The 21,368-nt window shown below is 42.4% G+C and overlaps 2 protein-coding genes across 2 annotated transcripts; one reads left to right on the top strand and one right to left on the bottom strand.

Annotated features, from left to right (window-relative positions):
- Window positions 1-4,762: 4,762 nt before the first annotated feature.
- On the top strand, window positions 4,763-10,751 carry rab38b (RAB38b, member of RAS oncogene family). Its single transcript, XM_056409712.1, has 3 exons — window positions 4,763-5,035; window positions 7,048-7,325; window positions 9,687-10,751. The coding sequence occupies exons 1-3, from the start codon at window positions 4,807-4,809 to the stop codon at window positions 9,834-9,836; spliced, it is 657 nt and encodes a 218-aa protein (XP_056265687.1). The 5' UTR covers window positions 4,763-4,806; the 3' UTR covers window positions 9,837-10,751.
- A 414-nt stretch (window positions 10,752-11,165) lies between these two features.
- On the bottom strand, window positions 11,166-20,760 carry LOC130190340 (transcription regulator protein BACH1-like). The gene is made up of 5 exons (XM_056409701.1): window positions 20,420-20,760; window positions 20,056-20,304; window positions 17,757-19,166; window positions 16,116-16,322; window positions 11,166-16,008 (listed from the first exon to the last, which is right to left on the bottom strand). The coding sequence occupies exons 2-5, from the start codon at window positions 20,302-20,304 to the stop codon at window positions 15,667-15,669; spliced, it is 2,208 nt and encodes a 735-aa protein (XP_056265676.1). The 5' UTR covers window positions 20,420-20,760; the 3' UTR covers window positions 11,166-15,666.
- Window positions 20,761-21,368: the final 608 nt, after the last annotated feature.

Consider the following 21,368-nt stretch of genomic DNA (forward strand, 5'->3'; position numbering starts at 1 on the left):
CTATCCCCATTTAGTGAATTGTGACAGCGATGATTCAGATGAAGTTGATGCCGAAGGACCGCCGGTCCAGATGCTTCACCGTGCGGGCCGTGCACGCAAGTCGGCGGACGTTTGGTGCAGTTGTGGGAAATGTGTGCCACAAAAAACAGACAGAGAGTGCATTTGTTGTAAAGAGCACGAACTTATGTCCGATGATATAGTGTCATTAGACCTCATCTGCTTCACACAAAAGAGTGAGCTTGATAGCTACATCGCGCATAAGCCAGCGCTGGAGATGTCTTTCATTGATGCAATGTTCGCCGACATGTTCGGGGTGCTAGTGACTTTTCTTTGCTCCGTCCGTCCCGATGCGCGCAAACCGGTGTCGGGAGCTCCGCGGCACACGAGACGGCGGGCAGAGGACTGTTAACGCAACACGTAGAGACAGAAATGACATGCTGCTGCTGTAATGTGGCGCTATAGAGAAAGTGACAGGGGGGCGGCCCAATTTTTTTTTATGTCATGCGATCTACCAATACTACGCCGCGATCGACTGGCAGGTCGCCGCGATCGACGTATTGAGCACCCCTGATATAGATTGTGTAATTCTTGAGGCCACCGATCTATCCCAAGAAGCAACGCGTGTAGAAGTGGCTCCAGATGGGCTGAATTCCTTTCAACGACTCTACGTCATAGTGACCTCTGACATGAGTAAATAACTGGCAAGATGTCTGCGCCCTGAAGCGTTCACGGACTCGGAATGTTGACAAAGAAATGTAAATCCTCGGGCTATGCGTGACTTGTTGACAATAGCGGCGGGGTAAATATGATTTATTTGATGCGCCGAATGGATGTAGCACGTTGTTGTTTTGCACTACAGGTACCCTTTAAGCAACTGAATTTTTTTTGCAGAGCTGCTTCCATTCAATACATTTTTAAAAAGTTTTTCCTTTTCCTTGCTTTTGCTGACTGTAGAAGTGCATCCTTCTTGGAAGTCTATGTCCTCCTTATCAGCAGCTGTACCTTATTTGCTTATTTCTTTTTCACTCAAAGCTCATTCAGCTTATTCTGCAAACTGTCCGTCATCATCTTCGGCTCCAACCAGTTATTAATATCTGCATCTTTTTCCCTAGCCTTTGCGCTTTTTGGAGATTGCTGGCATCACTCATTAGACTTTCAATTTCTTTTCTTTTTCCAGTTCTACAAGCGGATACTCCTCTTGGTTCCAATGAGCATGTGCAGCTTCTCCTCCAATGCGCTCAGTTAACTTTCAGGTTCGCTTATATTCCATTTTTTTCATTTTAATGACCATCTTCAGCCATCACATTAATAAGGCATTGGGTGCAAATGTTCAAAAAGTATTTCCACCTTTCTCATCAGATACCTGGATCAAATTAGCCTACCAGTCCTATCATTTAGTAACAAATGTAACAAACAAGAACATTATACAAATAATAAAAAATCAAAGATAAATAAAACATTAAATTCCATGCAATTCCACTTCTTCCATCTAACAGATAACATTTTAAAATGCCAGATAAATATATTTAAAAACCACAAAAATAAAATCTGGAAACTAAAATCAAAGTGTCAAGAGAAGATGATGCTCTCCTGGTCGTTCCTTCCTCTGTGACTTTGTCCAGCGATGATCTCGTCGTCTCGGAGGCGGCTGAGCTGCTTCAGATGAGTTTCTCTGTGGCTCTCCAGCGTTTTCTGGGGAGCGGAAATGCACAACAACAACAAAAACACCTTACAGACCCACAATCATTCAGATATTTAAAGAACATCATGTAATTTGTCTCCAGCCGTGTAGCGGAGGAAGTGTTGTTCAGGTCCACCATGAGTTCCTCGTCTCCATCCAGTCTGCGGCTCCCCCCCCCCCCACCCCCAACTCCTGGTGTCTTTTCTCTCAGAGCCCAAAAAAAAAAAGACAAATCAGAGCCTTAAATGGGTTGCAACGTCTACTTCAGCTAACACAGATAATTATATTCTGTCGAAATCACACTTAATGGTGACAGGATGTCCGTATTTATAAAACACCAGGTACAGGTGTGACAGCAGAAAAACATCAATTTTAACATTATTTCCTGTCATGGGCGAGAAACTGAAAATTAAACTGTAATTCACACCTGAAGCTGTATACAAAGTGACAAGAAGTAGCGGGATTTTTGTGGAGACAGTTCTGTTTTCGCTGTGTGAGCAACGCCTCATGACATAATAGCGATTTGTTGATTGACCCAGAGTGCAAATAGTTCATAAGTGGCCAAACAGATGAAGACACAAATCAAACAAGAGTATAAAACCTTGCTCACGGTTCAAATTGAGTGAAGAAACTGCTCTCCTCTTTGCATCTGTCTATGTGAATGCACTGAAACATGTATCACAATAGGAGATATGGCTAATAGCGTCCTGCCTTATTTCTCGACAGAGTAATACGTTCTGATGTAATTCAGAAAAGTAATCCATATCTTGGAAGCTTTTACACACGTCCATTTTCCTGCAGTATTCAACCTCACACCAACTCTTTTTTGCTATGATGGCACCGTGGTTTAGCCTGGTGAATATCTTTGGGATGAAATTCCAATGCATCTATTGTTTAAGACCATCTTTTAACAGTAGCATCAACATCATACGCAGACATGGCCTTCACCCCCTTCTTGTTCTCTTCTCTCACCCGTCTTCCTTCATTCTTGATCTGTCATTTAGTGGGTGTCGCTGGCTCCGATATTTAAAGAGGCCAGAGAAAGTTCTCTCTCCTCATATTAAACAGCCCTATGCCGATCATTTTATTATGCTCCTTCTTTCAGTTTTTATTTTATTTTTGAAGATGGATGTTCGGTGGTCCAGTTTTTGTAGCTTTGTTTGCAGTTTATTCAAGTTTTGATTTGAGGTTGGAGGGGGGCGGGGGATTCTAGATCCTACAGGCCCTGGTGTTCTCTTGTTCTTTTTGGCCAGGCCTGCAGGCTCCCATAGTTTTGGTTCATTATAAATAACATTGTGTTGCTTTCGTAACTCTTGGTTATGGCATATCCTTTGTACAATATGTTTTCCTGTGACCATAACACATTGTCCAAAATGTGTGTCCAGAGAAAGACATTCCACTCTGTAAATGTCAACCTACAACATGGCGTTTGTTGTATTTGACATGCCGGATCCAGCAGTTGGATGTGTTGCTTAACATGTGTAATATGTTTATTGGATAACGATTGGTACGTATATCTGAAATGATTTTTAACCATGTTTAAACATATGAGAGCATTCATAGTTTCCTTACAATAATCAGTTTTACATAACTGCATTCATTTCAATACGACTAAACAGATATTTAATTCAATTCAATTCAATTTATTGTATATAGCCCAATATCACAAATTACAAATTTACTTCAGAGGGTTTTACAAGTTGTACTTATATGACATCCCTGACCTTTGACCTCACATAGGATCAGGAAAAACTCCTAAAAAATAGAGAAAAAAAACTTTCACAGGGGAAAAAGGGAAGAAACCTTCAGGAGAGCAACAGAGGAGGATCCCTCTCCAGGATGGACAGAAGAATAGATGTCATGTGTACAGAAGGAATCATTACAGAGTTACATAAACACATTTTTATGTAACTCTTTTATGGAACCAGCTTCCAATTTCAGTCCGGGAGGCAGACACAGTCACCTCGTTTAAGAGTAGACTTAAGACCTTCCCTCTTTTGACAGCAGAGTTATAGGATAGAGGTGAAGGTGGTTTGCCCCCAGCCCCCCTGATATGCTATAGGCTCCTTATATACTGGGGGGACGGATTTAGGATGCACACACCTGTACTTTTCTCCTTTTCTCTCTGAATTTTCATTCTCTCAATTCTCTCAACTAACTTCTACTAACTCTTCTTTCTCCCGGTTCTCTTGACTTCGTCATCGACCCGACGAGACGGACCATAGATCCTATCTGCCTATCTGCTGGATGCCTGATGGATCTGTCTAAATGACTCATGACTGTCCTGTTCTGTCCCACTGTCCTCCTCCCACGCTCCCTGCCTGATGGATCGATGGGTCTCTGACGTGTGGGATGCTGCCTATGATAACTATACTTATCTACTGTCATATTCATTGAAATTATTCATTGAATGTATTCCTTCTCAATTGTCCTCTGTACTGCACATTACATCCATAGGAGAGTCCTCCCCTGTTGCTCTCCTCCAGGTTTCCTTTTTCCCCAGAAGGGTTTTTTTCCTTTTTTTTCCTGGGTTTTAGGTTTTTTTTGGGGGGGTGTTTTTGTGTACAGATTGTAGACACTGAGACAATTTGTTATTTGTACAATTTGTAAAATACAAATTAAATATTTAATTCAATGAATATGACATAATGTATGAATGGGAGCTGATTCCCTCTTCGGCCAGGTGCACGTGACTGCATTCAGCATTGGGGGGAAAGCTTGTAGGTTTCTCTCCTTTTCAGTGTAAAGCTTAGAATTGTTTTTGGGTATAAGGAAGCGACTATTACGCATTGTGAGGCGACTATTACGCATTGTGACGTAACCATGGGTTACCATGTAAGTCACATAAATATAGCAGTACATATTGGACTAGAGACTCTGATAACAGGAACTACTGTGCAACGCCTTTCGTAAACCGTGCGCACTTCTCCGTGGTCACAAGTTTCCCAAGAAGCAGCACAGGCCGTGAGCAGATCACACGTGTCCGACTCCCACCAGAGGGAGACACACGGGATAAAGGGGGTGGGGGTTGGATGTGTGTGTGTGCGGGGGGGGAGCTCATACCAAGTCAAAGTTCTTGGAAGCTGCTGCTGCTGCTGCTGCGCCTGAGATCCGACAAGTGAGAGATGCCCAACCAGTCAGCGCACTCCAACGGCATGCAGAGCCTCCGGAAGGAGCACCTGTACAAGGTGCTGGTTATCGGAGACCTCGGGGTCGGGAAGACGTCCATCATCCGGCGCTACGTCCACCAGACCTACTCCACCAACTACCGGGCCACCATCGGCGTGGACTTCGCCCTGAAGGTGTTGAACTGGGACTCTGCGACTGTCCGGCTCCAACTGTGGGACATTGCAGGTGGGCGCAGTGGAGAAGTAGACTAGAAAGTTGAATATATTTTATTTGCTTTATTTGTTATGTAAAAAGTTATCCACGACCGGCTGTTACTGTGAGAATTCAAACTTTAATTTAACTGCAGCGATGGGTCAAGCCTTATTGATGATGCATTTTAATTGCAAATTATTTAAAGCTTAAAGTATATGTTCGTGTTAAATATGTGGCATAATTAAGGGACCTCTACTTATCATTATTAGAATGAAAAAATGTTTTTTAACATTGTTTGTTTTAGTTCCTGAAAAGTTGATGGTTTGTGAAGATAAGACTTGTTTTCCAAATGAGTGAGTCATGAGAAATTGTGAAATATTCACAAATCAAAAGACGCACTGTCATTGTGAAGAGCAGTATGCGTATCTCCCCCCCCACACACACACACACACACACACACACACACACACACACACACACTGGTTATCTGGACAGACCATCATTCAGTCATGCATTCAAGGTATGATGCAGCTTCATGTGATTAGGCCCATGTGAGGAGACTTTAAGGCCAGTCACATGGGTCTCATTGCCGTCAAAATAAAAAGTAAAACATTAGTTAATCACAGGCAGGCACACGTGCTTCAAGTGGTCAAATGCGATTATAACTAAATTTGGTCTCATCTACCTGCACGTAATTCATCCTCGTGAGGAGAAGGAATGCACTAAGTAGGGGCTGAGGAATTCTGCTTTCTTATAATCTATGGAGTGGTACATTTAACATGTTTGACGTGGAATGTAAAGCTGTAGATTGCACCATACATGTTCTGAATGACAGCCTGTCAAGTGGCATGTGTGATGCGTGAACTGCCCAGTTCCTTTTTGAGAAATCATTCTATTGCATGAAGGGGGGGGGAAGTTCTCCATCTATTTTTTTCACTTCCTCTTACTCATGAAGCAGCATTTAGTCTCGTCAAAGTGTTTCTACAGCGAAGCGAAAATGGACTCATGCATTTAATATTTATTAAACATGTACATTTTCCGCTGAAAGGGCATGGTATGTAAAACAAGCGGGATGCACTACACCGACGCAGCATATGATCCGTTTTGGACCAACACGTACACTACCGTTCAAAAGTTTGGGATCACCCAGACAATTTTGTGTCTTCCATGAAAAATCACACTTTTATTTATCAAATGAATATAAAATATAGTCAAGACATTGACAAGGTTAGAAATAATGATTAATATTTGAAATATTAATTTTGTTCTTCAAACTTCAAGCTCAAAGGAAGGCCAGTTGTATAGCTTATATCACCAGCATAACTGTTTTCAGCTGTGCTAACATAATTGCACGGGTTTTCTAATCAGACATTAGTCTTCTAAGGCGATTAGCAAACACAATGTACCATTAGAACACTGGAGTGATAGTTGATGTAAAAGGGCCTCTATACACCTATGGAGATATTTCATTAGAAACCAGACACTTCCACCTAGAATAGTCATTTACCACATTAACAATGTAGAGAGTGTATTTCTGATTAATTTAATGTTATCTTTATTGAAAAAAACAATGCTTTTCTTTGAAAATAAAGTCATTTCTAAGTGATCCCAAACTTTTAAACGGTAGTGTATACTCGCATTAGACAGCAGAGCACAATGTTTACAGCTGTTCTCACTCCTCATCTATCTAATTGGACAATACCCAAGCGTGGATGAATACACATACATGTAGAGTTGAACACAGACATTTTACATGGTTATATTCGTACCGCTATAGTCTGGGACAAAGTTTATTTTCAGGTGTAATTTAGGCCAATTATCAACGGGGAACAAGCTGTTGCATTGACCGTCTAGTTAAGTGCAACGTGACCGTAGGACCACAGGAATGTGCTGTTTCAGGCAAGTGCAGGCTCTTAGTCTGAAACAGCTCAACGCAATGGAGCTCTGCTTTGCTGCAAGACAATGAGTCTCTTATCAAACTGACAACGGTGTTGCCACATTAATGAATGAAGCTCCCTGCGTGCTGGTCTTTTGTTCATCATCAGGTCAGGAACGTTTTGGAAACATGACGCGAGTGTACTACCGTGAAGCCATGGGCGCTTTCATCGTGTTCGATGTAGCCCGGTCCACATCCTTTGAGGCCGTCATCAAGTGGAAAGAGGACCTGGACTCCAAACTCATGCTGACTAATGGACAGAGCATTGCCACTGTGCTCCTGGCTAACAAGTGTGACCAGGGCAGGGAGTTGACCAACAACGGCATCGAAATGGACCAGTTCTGCAAGGACCATGGCTTCATCGGGTGGTTTGAGACCTCGGCTAAGGTGAGACCAGAGTGTGGCCGAGGTGTTCTTGTTTGCCGATAATTCGCCATAATGTAGTTGTATTTAGCATCTGTCTATTCTGGGGCCTTTTGTATTAAAAGAATGGTTTTAGTTTCTCCAATATTTCATTTTTTTTTCCTGAAAAGCTCTAAACCACTCTTATATCGGTCTGTAAATGTGAACTTGGAGCCAGAAGATGCTTAGTTTAGATTATTTTAGCATCATTACTGGAAATGGAGCGAATCAGCTCGCCTGGTTCTGTCTCGAGGTAACTCTGTCTACAAGCAGCAGGGTTTCCACCAGTGAATTTCAAACCTAGTGGCGCAGGCTTCAGTTGACTCACAAGCAGGTATAAGTATCGGTCACACATAATACAAATGCAGTAAAGTATGCCAGACAAATATCATCAGAAAAAGTTATAGTTTAGCATGTCATACAAACTCATTAAGAAAGTAATTACACCGTATGTCGTGACATTTTTATGTCAGTGTGTCATAAGAAGTTATAGTATATAGTACCTCGTAAAAACGTCATAGTATACGAGTAAAGTCATTTAAAAGTCATAGCACCATATAGTATGTCGTAAAACTCATACAGCTTGTTTTACTCCAAGTACATGCCATCGGACACGCAAGAACGCAGCAGTGCAATGCGTGTACAGTTTAGGCTATTTATAAATGTTAGCCTACAACTCCTCCAGACCCGAAGCCCATTTCCCATGTCTTTCTTGCCATCTGCTAAATAATATAAATTGGGTCGCCCCCAAACTTAGCAACATCTTTTGTTCGTGTTAAAACAACATTTTGTGTTGTTAGCGATGGTTTATGTTTCGGCATTCTTTCTTGGCAGGGCTTTAGAGGTGCTGCTTGTATGTAAACCTTCAAACAGAGCCAGGCTAGCTGCTTTTCCCTGTTTCTAGCCGTTATGCTAAGCTAAGCTAACTGGTCCAGGGCTTTAGAGGTGCTGCTTGAATGTAAACCTTCAAACAGAGCCAGGCTAGCTGCTTTTCCCTGTTTCTAGCCGTTATGCTAAGCTAAGCTAACTGGTAAAGGGCTTTAGAGTTGCTGCTTATATGTAAACCTTCAAACAGAGCCAGGCTAGCTGCTCTTCCCTGTTTCTAGTCTTTTCCCTGAGCTAAAGCTAACTGGTCCAGGGCTTTAGCTTCATATCTGACGTCAGTGTCGAACCCTTTTTATATAGATAGATAGATAGATAGATATATACTTTATTAATCCCCAAGGGGAAATTTGTCGAGTTAAATAATGCATCAAATAATGCATCATAATGCATCATTAAATAATGCAAATGAATGTGTTCCACCAACACATCAGAGTATTGCTCTATTCATCACAATGTTGGTGAATGGGCCAGATGGCAGGCTGACACACTCAGTAGAGATCATCCCCCAATCAGGTCACTTCAGTCAGTGAAAGACGTCCCCACAGACTGGAATTTCATATCCTCGTGAAAAGTGGCTCTGCGAGATGAATTTGAAAAGCAGGGTCAAAACAAGTTAAAAGTGGGAGAGGACTGTTACCTGATTTCCCTGCCTGGTGATCCGAAAAGAGTTCTGTTTCCAGGCAAAGAATAGTTTATGAATAGAAGGTACATCCCCAGTATTTATGATATGGGGTAAGCTTTTTATAAAAATATATATTTCTGTACACTATATATATGTAAATATAGAGATGCCAAATAATAAAAAATAGTTTCTGTAATGCACGACAATTTGAATTCACCTCGTTCCGCATACTAATCTAAAAACTCTGCAGTATAAATTCGGCAACAGTATTTTTTCATCCACACGTCCTCTGTTGACACTAACGTGTTGGAGGCTGGAGCTGCAGAAGTGTGCTGCCATTCTTGTGGCATCAAGACTCAACATTCTAAAAGGTTAAAGGTTATAAGGTGCCAAAAAAAGTCATAAGTCGGCGATGCAAACAGACATACAGTATATGTTCTTCTTTGCAGTTGGAAAACATATGAACAGCATTCATTAGAAGTAGTTTCAGACACATTAAGGTGACAGCATGCTCGTTACCCATATTTACAACATGTTGGAGGTTAACACCTCCACAGGATGCAGACTAAAACTGGAACATTATGTATTTTACTGACATAGCTTCGATGATTGTTTGAGTAACTATCCCAAACAGAACCATTAAAATACATTTTTAGTCCATAAATCGGGATCATAGATGTTTTTTTAATTTTCTTTTGTCGTTGTCCGGATGCAAAACAATATAAACAATCAAAATGACAGGTTATATGATTAAGGAAATACAACTGCGAAACAACAATTACAATCTACATGTTATAAAAGAGAAATAAAAACTAATTCCAGTTGTTCTTCTCTTTTAGGATAATCTCAATATCGGTGAAGCTGCGAACCTCCTGGTTAAGCACATCATGGCCACAGAGAATGACATCCTGAAAAGCGTGCTACCGGACACCATCTCCCCTCAGCTCGACTCCAACAGGCAGATGAGCTGCTCTGGCTGCTTTAAATAAGGAAAGGACACCAAACACGATGGAAAGACAATCAGTACAAAGAGGGGCGGGCATACCACGGACATCTCAGTACAACACAGTACAGATCTGATCCAAACCAGGGTGAAAGATCTCATTTCGGTTTTTTTTGTGTGTGGTTTGTTTGGGTTCTCGGTGCCCAATTACGAGAGAAACCGAGTTTGTAAACGGACTAAGAAGTAAGGAGCCAAACTTTTAGTGACTCTTCATACTGTGAGTTCCAACTCGATGCAACTCGCCCACAAAGAGTGCAGTAATTAGAGTGCAAACAGGAGTTGTGTTGTTGGTTCTTCACCACTGTGATGTTGTTCTGCCTCTATTTACCTTCACCGCCACCGTAAACAGGTTGTCATACAGGCTTCCTTCACTGTTTATTCATGCAAGAGTCAAAGAAAGCAATATTGAATATGTGAATTGTGCACATGTTTTTTATCATTATTATTATGAGTTGAAGTTAATTACATGCTTTTTTGTGCGTAATGCTGGTTAATGCATTTTGTTATTCTTCGTAACATTTGTCCAATACCTGACGACGAAGTCGCAACACATTCTTATTTATAGCAAAAACTTGGTTGGGGGGCCCAAAACAAAAGGATGACAATTAGATACACAAATAGCCCAGAGATTGCCTCGTGCTATTAGTATTTTCCTATTTCCCCTGGAGTAGTTCAGGTTAAAGTGATTGATCAACGTTTTTTTAAATTTTTTAGACGTGATTGTTCGTTAACGGAAGAGAGCGGTTGCCTTTCTGCACAGCGTTTGCTTCCATCAGCGCTCGATCTGGCTGCAACATTTAAGTGATTCATTTGTGCATCTGGGTTTTTTTTTTTTAAGAGGAAAATTTGTGTTGATTGTCTGGATTAAAACTGGACTTTCTCATGAGTTCACTTGCCAAAGCCTCCGTATCCATGGTAACTAGATCATTTTTCATGGTTGTCCTCAACATCCGCGAGAAGCTATTCCCAGCCAGGCTTGGATACACACACACGCATATTACACCTTGTATTCTCCTCTCCCACTACTCTCATTCTCAGTTATTGTTTATAACCTGAAGAATTCTCCGTCCTCTTGAAATATGGCTGCTTTCAGTGTCTTTCTTTAGTCGTCTATACGTGTCCCCAGCCTCTCGCCTCCCTCTTTCTTTCATTCTCCGACAGTATGGGCAGCATATTATATAAACCCTGCGCATGCAGGCCAAAATGTGTGTTTATGACTTTAGATAACTAAAGTTGTTCCATATACTCAAGTCCCTGGGTGTCCAATTTGCCAAACCTGCAAAAAAAGAGAAGAATCTCTTGCCATCGAGACAAATGTAGAGAACGTGTTTAATGACGAACAGTAGGCTCCAGTGTTTCCTCCAGCTGCTGTTTGTCAGCCCTGTTTTTATAAGCCTGATCACAGTCATGTGTTCGAGGAGTTCTTGGTCCGATGGGGCCTAAACAATGACCTCTGCACAGGATTACAATTTCACATGGTTAGTTGCACTCATCACGAGGCTGCGTGACATCACGGGGTGTCCGCATGGCGCTGCGCCGTCCGCGCTCACACACATTCTGTCCAAGCACAAGAAGTGAATGTTTTGTCTCACGAATGAACCGAGACAAACTGCGGGTTACACCTATACTGTGCATTGTTACTTTTTCATATTTATTGTAAAGTAGTAAAAAAAAAAAATTTAAAAAGAGAATTAAGTCATATCACAAGTCCTGGCTTTTGAAACACAAGAATGTGACCTCAATGTGTACTCATTAAATTTGAACCAGGAACAGCCTCGTGATCACTATATAGTTCCGAGACACTGTGTGTGTGTGTGTGTGTGTGTGTCCTTAATGATCAAGGACCTGCAGGTTCTCATGAGGAAGCCACATGACTGGATTACTCTCTGCCTAAGGGATTAGATTTGGTCGTCTGCTCTTGGCTCATGTTAAAACACCAACAGCCCAGCAAGCGATCTAAAAATGCCAAGCGGGAGAATTACGACTTAAGTAACTCAACACAAAAGAACAGTGTATAGTGTGTACTGAATATAATATTCATAACTAGATTTTCATGTATAATGAACCTGAAAATAACCATGGTTATATGTTCATTAGAATTAGAATCAGCCCTTCACAGCTACGCAGGGACCCGGCCCTCTTCATGGAGTCCGCCATGTTGTAGCCCAGAACAGACCAACCAAGCACTGGCTTTAGTGAGAGCCTTTCACGCGTCAAAGGTTACCTGAAGGTCACCGTAGTGCTCAGACACACGCTCGGAAAGGGGAGGAGTTAGCGGAGGTGTTGAACTAGTGAAACGCGATCTGTAAACTCACCGCTAGACGCATACGAATCCTACACACTCCTTTAAGAAACAAGCTGTTGTTGTGAGAGTGGGCGTCATTGGAAGATGCAATTCAAAACAAAAACACGACAATTAAACGTTGATTTCAATTTGGAACACTTCCCTGAAAAGTTTTTGGTCCGTTAACTCTTTATATGACAACAGCTGGCACCGATCTAACTATTCATGACTGGAGATTACTAGCCCGACATATTGTGTTCTCTTTGGTGCCAGAGAACCACCTACAGAAAACACCCACATATTCTCTCAGAGGGAGAGAGAGAGAGAGAGAGAGAGACGAGGAGAAGCAGTTCGCTAGAGGAGGAAATGAGATGGGAGAAAAGCAACACTTAAATGGTGCAGCGACAGGAGACAGACGGCTCATCAAAGGTGCATGCAGGTAAACAGCAGCAGGATCATATGCAAATTCATTTTCAATGTTTTCCAGACAGAATTTCACACGTCTACCGGCAATAATAACTCTGAGATTAAAAACACATTCAGTGGAGACCATGAGACGATTTACGTAACGCGGCGACAAGAAGATGATATAAGAAAACGTGAATATGATCTGATGGGGAGTCTTCTGAATCTCGCCGTCAGTAACTGCTCGTGTGGTGCCATCTGTTGTCACGTTAGTAACAGCGCAAGCAATGCACAATCCTCGATTTCTAATCATATTCACTGGACTTGTATGCCCTCATAAGGAGACATGATTCATATAGTGTGTTTCACAGGATGTCTCATTTCCCACAGAGAAACAACAAATATAAAACACTTTGGGATTTTAAACGCACGCACAAACATACAAGTTAAATTGATGTGCGACCACTTAACCCTCCTGTTACCTTAGGGTCAATTTGACCCCATTCAATGTTTAATGTCGGTGTTCTTTCGGGTCAATTTGACCCCAGGCTGTTTTTCACTGTCAAACATATAAGAAATATCAACTTTTTTATATATTTAAAGGGCTATTTAGGTCGTCAACAAAGAAACATAAAGTACCTCACACTTAAACTTGGGAAACAATATTAATTCTAATAATTTTCTGGAGGTTTTAATTGCTGGAGTCAAATTGACCCCGAGGGTAAAATATGTCAGTAAATATAAAGGTAACAGGAGGGTTAAACATTGAATGGGGTCAAATTGACCCTAAAGGTGACAGGAGGGTTAAGAGAGACTGGATTAGAAACTTAATCACAGCGTGTGAACATGCTTTCACAAGTAAATTACCTTTATGAGGGTTGACCTTCCTCTTCCTTAAGCCCTGGGACCTCAGCAACTCTTGCTTCCCACTCCCAGGTGCCAAAATCTATTAGGCCAAGTTGACCTGCTTGACCTTTGCCCCACTGCGGTCTTCCTTGTATTCTGTGATAAGTTCACAAAGAGCTTGTGAACATGATCAGTATCACTGTGATTCACACATCTCAGTCTAGGTTGATAAATTCTCTGTCGAGCGGTTAAGTTATGTTTGCTCACACAAAGGAACGTTGAGAGATGGAATTGCAATCTCTGTCTAATTAAAATAGCCTCCAGAGAGAGACAGAGGGGGGAGTAGAGGACTGATGAAAGAGAGGAAAGAAAGAGAAACTTAAAAGTAACAGAGAGGAGACTAAGTGGGAGAGGGGGACTGCGATCCAGGAGGGAGGAATATGAAAGACTGAGTGCAGTATTAATCATTAATATATCTTTCCAGGTTGAGAGTCTTCTGAAAGCCTTATGAGCTTTCCCACACTTTCCATATCATTAACCTCACTGTTGTTTTATTTTTTAGAATATCGCATCATGCGTTGCACTAAGAATCATCTTCACAACTGAGGGATAAACATCTTGTTGCTGTTTTGAGCATTTTATTTTCTGTTTTCAATGTGGAAGGGCTCTTTTTCACTCATGCTTTAAAAAAAATATTGCAGAAATCCATTTTGACATTATGATAGAAAGATAAAGTCGTTTCTTATGCAGTAAAAATAAAGGAACGCAGTCGTAGAACGTGTGTGTGCTGCATACACCCCCTCAGTCTACTGACTACACAGGCACTGCCACTAGAGGGCGGTAAGCACCAGCATTATCATGCAATACGCATCAAATGATTATCAATCTGGAAAAAAAATACTTGTCATAATGGATTCCTGCATTTTCTTAAAGCAAAAATGTTCTCAAAAATACGATGTCACTCACCATTTCCTCATAAAATCAACGTATAACTGATTTTCATATTTACACAAATAATGTAAGACCAGCTGCACAGTTGTGATTATCATAGATAAGAAATCTATAAATATACGCACGTATAAAACAGTTAAACTTGATCAGGAGGCGATTCAAACTGTTTTTTTGTGAAGAGTCCTGATGTAAATCTCCCAAACGCAGGAACAAACTATCGTGAAATGTTATAAGTGAAAGTCAGAAGATTTAAATCAAATGGAATAACTTATTAATACACAATAATGGTGGTGTTGATAGTACAGTAGACACAACCACGTTGCTGTGCTTGTACTCCATTGTAATGCTACATTGTTCATTTGACCCTTGACAATCATTTAGATAAGGGTGTTAAAGATAATCACGTTTTGCTGGACACACAATATTTCCATAGAATAGAATAGAAGAGTCCAACAAAATAATGTGGGACAAAATAATGGGAATGCTTTTCATCCCCTTGGGCGAGGCAGCTTTTCTTCCTAAAAGTGCAGCTGCTTCGTTCGTGTTGGTCAAGGTGCACTTTCTCTAGACGGCACTCGAGTCCAAGCCGAGCTCTGAGAGCTGTCACCGTGGCGACGACCACAATGACGGCCGGAAATATCTCAGCCAGACGTATGACCAGAAGGTAAACATGATGCTCGTTGTGTCGCATGTTTTTTTTTTTTGTGCACCGTCACTTCGTGAACCGACACTGTCTACAAAGACGCTGAATTGTCCTGTTGCCACCTGAGAACCTTTAGAAGAAAAGTTGAATAATTAAAGTCTGTGTAAAGATGAGGTGCGTTATCCTGAGGTAATAAAGCAGTGAAGCACTCTCTAAATAAAGAGACCATTGTTCCCTTTTGATTTCTGATTGAAGTTGTGATTGTCTCAATGCTAACATGTTAACATTCCCAGCATGCACCCTGGCGGACTTGATTTGTAAGCGGGTCATATTCCACTTTTACCAGTAAACTAAGTCTAATAATCCATTTGCAAAGTTTGAAAAAAAAAAATTCACGATAGGTCATCAGAGACTTATATAATTGAAGTCAAATGAATGGTTTTTGACACGTGGAATATATTCCTTATCTCTTAGATTAATTTATATGTTTTATCTTAAAAAGGTAGCAGGAGTTAATGATAATTTGTTCTGATTATGGCCTTAAATGTATAAATCTATCACACATACATCTCTACCTTACTATGCAGCCTGTGCTTAGTCCACAGTATGTGGTCATTTCTGAAAATATTGTATGATACACAGAGTGGGGAAGCGTTCAATAACTAGTTATGTGCGCTGAACGTGTATCTAAAGTGAATGTCGGCCATCACCTGTAACCGTATCTGTTTTGGAGTTGGACGAAGCCTCCTCGGACGCCGTGTACTTATCGAAGCCCGCCAGACAGGCCGAGAATGAAGCCTGGGGCTGGAGTAGCAGCTCGGGCTGTGAGAGCAGTGCGTCTATGTGGGGGAAGAAAGAGGACAGAGGGCAGTCCGGGGAGGTGTACTGGGCCAACACCTGGAGCTGCTGGGGCTGCAGGCGGGCTTCGCTGCAGACCCTCTGGCACAACGCAGCCACACTGTGGCATGTTTTGGACCTCATGTGGCTCAAGTGGCTCTTCTCCATCATTAGTTTCTCCCTCTCTGTCTTCTGTGAAACGCAGTACACACACACACACACACACACCTTGGTTAACATTTCTGGGAACAAAGAAGTGCTTCATGATTTCATAACTTTTTGTTTTTAGTTTTTTTTACCAGCTTGTCGATTTCACACTGCAGGTCGTATATGCAGTCCAGTTTCCTCTTGCGACAGCGCTGGGCCGCGAGGCGATTCTTGCTGCGCCGCCTCATGTCGTGGACAAACTCCAGCTGTTCCCGCGTGAAGACCTGTTGCTTCAGCAGCTGTTGGAAGTCGTTCCTGCTCAGATCCACGATACACTCCACAGTGAACGGCAACTGCACCTAAGGACACCCGAGCAGAAAATATAGCATCGTTGAATGGAGCCAACATCAATGCTTTATTTATGTATATATACTGTATATATACTTATATTTAAATATACATATATACTTATATTTAAATATACATATATATACTTATATTTAAATATACATATATATATACTTATATTTAAATATACATATATATACTTATATTTAAATATACATATATATATACTTATATTTAAATATACATATATACACTTATATTTAAATATACATATACTTACTTATACAGTCTGACGTCATACAAAAAGTCAAAACTATTTTATGTATGTTTTGTGTGTATATATGCACACAAAACCTATATAAAATAGTTTTGACTTTTTGTATGACGTCAGACTGTGGATGTCATGGGAGTGTAACTTTAGTACACACACACACCTACATACACACACACACCTGCTTTACAGACATGTTTAATTTTCTTGTCCGAACATCACAAGAAATAAAGATGAGAACAAAGGAAATGTAACTAATCTCAGGGCATCATAAAATTCATTGAAGTGGGAATAGACATTTTTGTATAGCGTATCATTTTGAATATTGATGACGCAATGTAATGGCAAGAGAATAATGACAATAATTTATATTTGTTCGCCATAAGCTTTGCTTTTAACAAGTAATTATGTCTGCAACAGGGTACCATCTTTTAGGAACATTTAGTTTCAAGAAAATCTTTTTTTAATTATTATTAAAAAACAATTTATAAAGAAATAATCAATTATCCCCAAAACATATGGAGCCTTTTACGAATTTGAGCAAAACACGAAATGAATCAAAAGTCAAATTAGATTTAGAATTTAAACAGCAAGTTATATTTCGACCAATCTGTTAATCATGAACTCTGAGAGGAGTTGTGTTGGGTGTGACAGGAACGTGTGACAGGAAACGTACTCTCGCTGGTTTATTGGCGCAGAGTCAATCTTGTGAGTTTTGTATCTAGAGTAAATAAAAGTACATTTGTCCCCCTCTGAAATGACCTTTGCTTTGTCTGCACTAGTTCACACCTCCTGGACGGCAACACCTGTTGATGGAGTCGCCTGTAGCTACTGTCAACTCATCCGGCTGAAGCTGCCAATATCAGATGAACTGGACTCTGAACTCATCAGCAAGACAAATGCAAGCTGTCGCAACACACACGTGTGTGCACACACACACACTCACGTCATCATTTCTACTCCGTGAATAATTAACTTGGCACTGAAGGGATTCTGCTTTCCGTTATATGAACGCAAACACTCGTTTGTTCTCCGATACGATGTCCCCGACTCTATCTCGAACACACAGTGAAAGGTAATCGACGAACATTTGTGACTCCTGAACTCCACAGGGCCGCCACGTGGACTCACAGGACCGACGTCGGAGGCTCCCATCGGCGCTTCGACCGCTCACCTGTCTGGCCCTCTCTCTCGCGTAGGACTCGCTGTCTCCTTCCGTTTCGGTCTCCGAGTCTCCGTCCTCCCCCGAGTTGAGCGACGACGCGCCGGACCGAGACGCCCCCTCGCCCTCGGACAGCTCCTCCGCTCCCGTCCAGAAACATTTGCTCCGGTCCGGCTCCTGGTGAGCGGCGCAGCTTGTGCTCGTGGAGCTGAGGTTATTGAATTTCAGCCACTCTAAAGATGTGCTCAGGACCCGCCCGCCGCTGCCTGTATCAGAGGAACTTCCTGCATCGGGGTCCTGAAAATCCAGCGGAGAGAAGCCCGTGTCGGCCCCCGGTTGCTCGGCCAGGTGCTCGGCCGCCCCTCTTCCCACGGCGCGCGTGTCTCTCGCGTCATTCGACAGGTTCGCTCTCTCCAAGCCGCCAGTGTCTCGTCTCTCTCGCTGGCCAGAATCCATCCCATCATGTGCCCTTCCCCACTTTGCTTCTACCCGATCTTCTGCTTTTTGATGCGTGAACCCTGGCGCTAGTGCACCAGAGTCCTTCTTGCCGTCCGCGACGAACCCTTTGTGGCCCGGCGACCGACCCGGGGGGCCGCGGTGCAACGTTAACCCCGACGACGACCTCTCGACGCCGGATCTGTCCGTGGCGCTGACGTCTTCCTCCATTTCCATCTCTCTTTCATTATTCCATTGGCTCTGCCTTTCGATTATGTCTCTCTCGCTCGCAGCAACCTCTGCTCCCCTCTCGTCCACCGCTTCCTGGTGGTGTATTTCAGTTTTCCGCGGGTCATCCGCCCGTCTTGTGCTCTGCCTGGTGGAAATAGAGGTTGAATTACCAGCCGATTCAACGTCATCCTTGCCGTTCACACTGCTGGAGCAGGGAGGGCAAGCGAGGTCACGGTCCTTCTCGATGACCGTTACGGGATCGTTCGGACTTTTCTCCCGAAGACACGTTTCTTTACTGCAAGCCAGCTGGAACTTGCGATACTTGGGACGCTGCGTGAAACGCTCGTTCGGCCCTTCGGCCGCAGGTGGACCAGCGCCCGTGGCGTTCAGACTTTCTATTTTGCCGTTCGCCGATTTGTCACAGTGGCGAGTCACTTCCCGGAGAGCCGGTGAGTCAGCGACCGGTTTTACTTCTTCTTCGTCCAACAACGCGTCGTCAGAGTCAAAGACGCGGCGGCCTTCCTTCGACACTCGCCTCTTGCATTCCTTCTTGCAGCAGGTCTTTCTCGGAACAGGGGCGGGGCTCTTGCCGCTGGAGAAGAATTTAGGGAGGAGGAAATCAAAGCAGGCCTCGTCGAGGTCTCGGAAACCCAGAACGGAGGCCGAGTTGCGGATTTCTAGGACGTCGTCTTTTTCAAAGAGGAGTTTGGATGTGTAGGCAAACTTCAGTAAGGGTTCAAAGCCGGCGACGGTCACCTGGACAAAAGGGAAAAGTGACATGAATTATTGCATTTTTGCATGTCATTTAGCAGACGCTTTTATCCAAGGCGATTTACAATAAGTGTATTCGACCACGAGTACAAGCTCCGAACAACAACAATCGAGAAAGTAACGTTTCTTCAAGAAAGACAAAATATAAAAATAACATAATTACCATAAGTAATAGCATAAGTAAATGCCATTCAATAAGCAATCTTGAGGCTCAAGTTCATTCTCAAGGATTGCAATCAATAATCAAACATATCATACTGTAGGCCAAGGAAACGATCACAAAGGTTTGATGAAATAAAGCCCACGGTCAAAACAACTTTACTGACCAATACATTCTATGTTCTGTTCGGTTCTCTGTTCCCAAGAAGCTGAATAAAAACAAGTAGATTTAAATTGTCGTGTTAATGCAAATGAATATTCTTGTGTGTGAAATAATTCTGTAACTTTTTTTATTTATTTTGTAAACGTGTCAATGCAAATTGTTGTATCAGCACCAACAAGTTTCCTCTTAAAAACTAATTAACAGGTTGGACAATTCTCAGCCTTATTGTGTTAAGTGTGTTAAATTTAACTTCAGGGTTATACCTAAAGCCCCACTTAGAATATGTTAAACTTTACTTCTATTTCCCTACTAGTAGCAGACTGGAAACCACTAAGAACCACAATCATGTTAATGTTGATAAGCCTTCAAAGGCAAACGGTGTAGCCACGCAGTGTGTGTTGCCAAGCTGACAGGTCACTGTGAACCCTCAACACCTCCGGAGGAAATCAACCTTTCAGTCATTTTTATCACTTCATTTTTACCCACTCTTGTTATTTGTCAGCGGGGGTTTGTCTGCATCTACTTTCTTTTTCTCTCGGGGACTCGTCTCACCTCCTGCGGCAGCGTGACGACCGCCCCGTGCTGCGCGAGCGACGAGATCCGGTGCGTGAAGTACTCGCTGCAGGAAGCGAGGACGCAGCGGTGGGCTCTGAAACGGTGACCCTCCGCCACCACGGTGACGTCACACATGGCGTCCCGCCGCCGCTGCTCGTCCAGGCAGCGCAGCACATGTGAGGAATGCACTGTGGACTCAAACGTAAACACGGACGACCGGGAGGCAGACGTGGCCATCCGGGACATCTATATGCATGCACAACACACACACACACACACACACACTTGTAGTTAGCGTATTCCCTTTCAGGGTACATGCTTACAATGTTCTCCATAGGATTAACAACAAAAACATGCCTACCTTCAAAAGGCTGACTTTATATATCCACGTTTTCTTAGAGCGTGAAAGGAAGTGCCAGCTGTTGAGCACACATGGCTATTTGTAAATGGAATGCGGTCCAGCCGGGCGACGCTTCCCAGAAAGTCTTATCTCAACTCTGGTACAAACTCAAAACTGAGCTTGACTCAGTCATATGGCTTGTGTGTGAGTATGCGAGAGGGAGGGCAGAGATAGAGGGAGTGTGTGTGTGAGTGTGTGTGTGACGTGTGTGTGTTGCAACAACTCTGGGTGTAATCGAGTGCTGACTCAGACTCCCGCTGATATAGGATGAGCGAGCAGTTTTCCCCATAGGCTACACACCAATTCGTCTGGTAGACCAACAGACTTTTCCCAGAAAAACCTTTATAGATTTACACAATACAGAGATTATAAAATCAGATTAAGATAGTTGGCAAAAGAAAGCCAACAGGGTGTTATCTATTGTCTGTGTCTTCAACGTTGTCTGGATTTACTTGACTAATTGCAGCCAGTGCAAGTTGCATTGAGGCCAATATGCTAATCTAAAAGTTCATATTTCTCAGTTGGACATATATACATATAATATATATTATAGCATATCTTTCTGTGGCGTCAGTTCAAGATCTTTGTTAACTGTGTTTGTGTACGAGAGAGAGAGAGAGCTTTGCCGGTGGAGGCACAGTAAGTCAACAGCTTTAAAACAGAACCAACACAGCTACTGTAATTGATAAATTCTCCCTACAAATATTAATTTGTAAACTTTTAGGCTTTTGAGGCGTCAGCAGCTGTTTTGGCCGTGTATTTAATTGTCGAATATCTGCGGTACGATGATAAAGATGACCATAGAGCCACTTGAGAGCTGCCAGAAAATGTGTTAATGATAAACTTTTAATAAGCAAGTCATTTTTTTTCTTCATAATGGACTTGCTCACATTGAACTAGAATGGGCACT

Source organism: Pseudoliparis swirei, chromosome 3, assembly GCF_029220125.1.
Source record: "Pseudoliparis swirei isolate HS2019 ecotype Mariana Trench chromosome 3, NWPU_hadal_v1, whole genome shotgun sequence".
In the NCBI taxonomy this organism is placed as follows: domain Eukaryota; kingdom Metazoa; phylum Chordata; class Actinopteri; order Perciformes; family Liparidae; genus Pseudoliparis; species Pseudoliparis swirei.

Coding starts and splice junctions, on each gene's coding strand:
- LOC130190340 (XM_056409701.1), bottom strand. CDS start 20,304: ATGTCCCGGATGGCCACGTCTGCCTCCCGGTCGTCCGTGTTTACGTTT. Junction 16,323..17,756: donor CGAGAGAGAGGGCCAGACAG/GTGAGCGGTCGA, acceptor GGGTGTCCTTAG/GTGCAGTTGCCGTTCACTGT. Junction 16,009..16,115: donor AGTGTGAAATCGACAAGCTG/GTAAAAAAAACT, acceptor TGCGTTTCACAG/AAGACAGAGAGGGAGAAACT.
- rab38b (XM_056409712.1), top strand. CDS start 4,807: ATGCCCAACCAGTCAGCGCACTCCAACGGCATGCAGAGCCTCCGGAAG. Junction 5,036..7,047: donor CCAACTGTGGGACATTGCAG/GTGGGCGCAGTG, acceptor GTTCATCATCAG/GTCAGGAACGTTTTGGAAAC. Junction 7,326..9,686: donor GGTTTGAGACCTCGGCTAAG/GTGAGACCAGAG, acceptor CTTCTCTTTTAG/GATAATCTCAATATCGGTGA.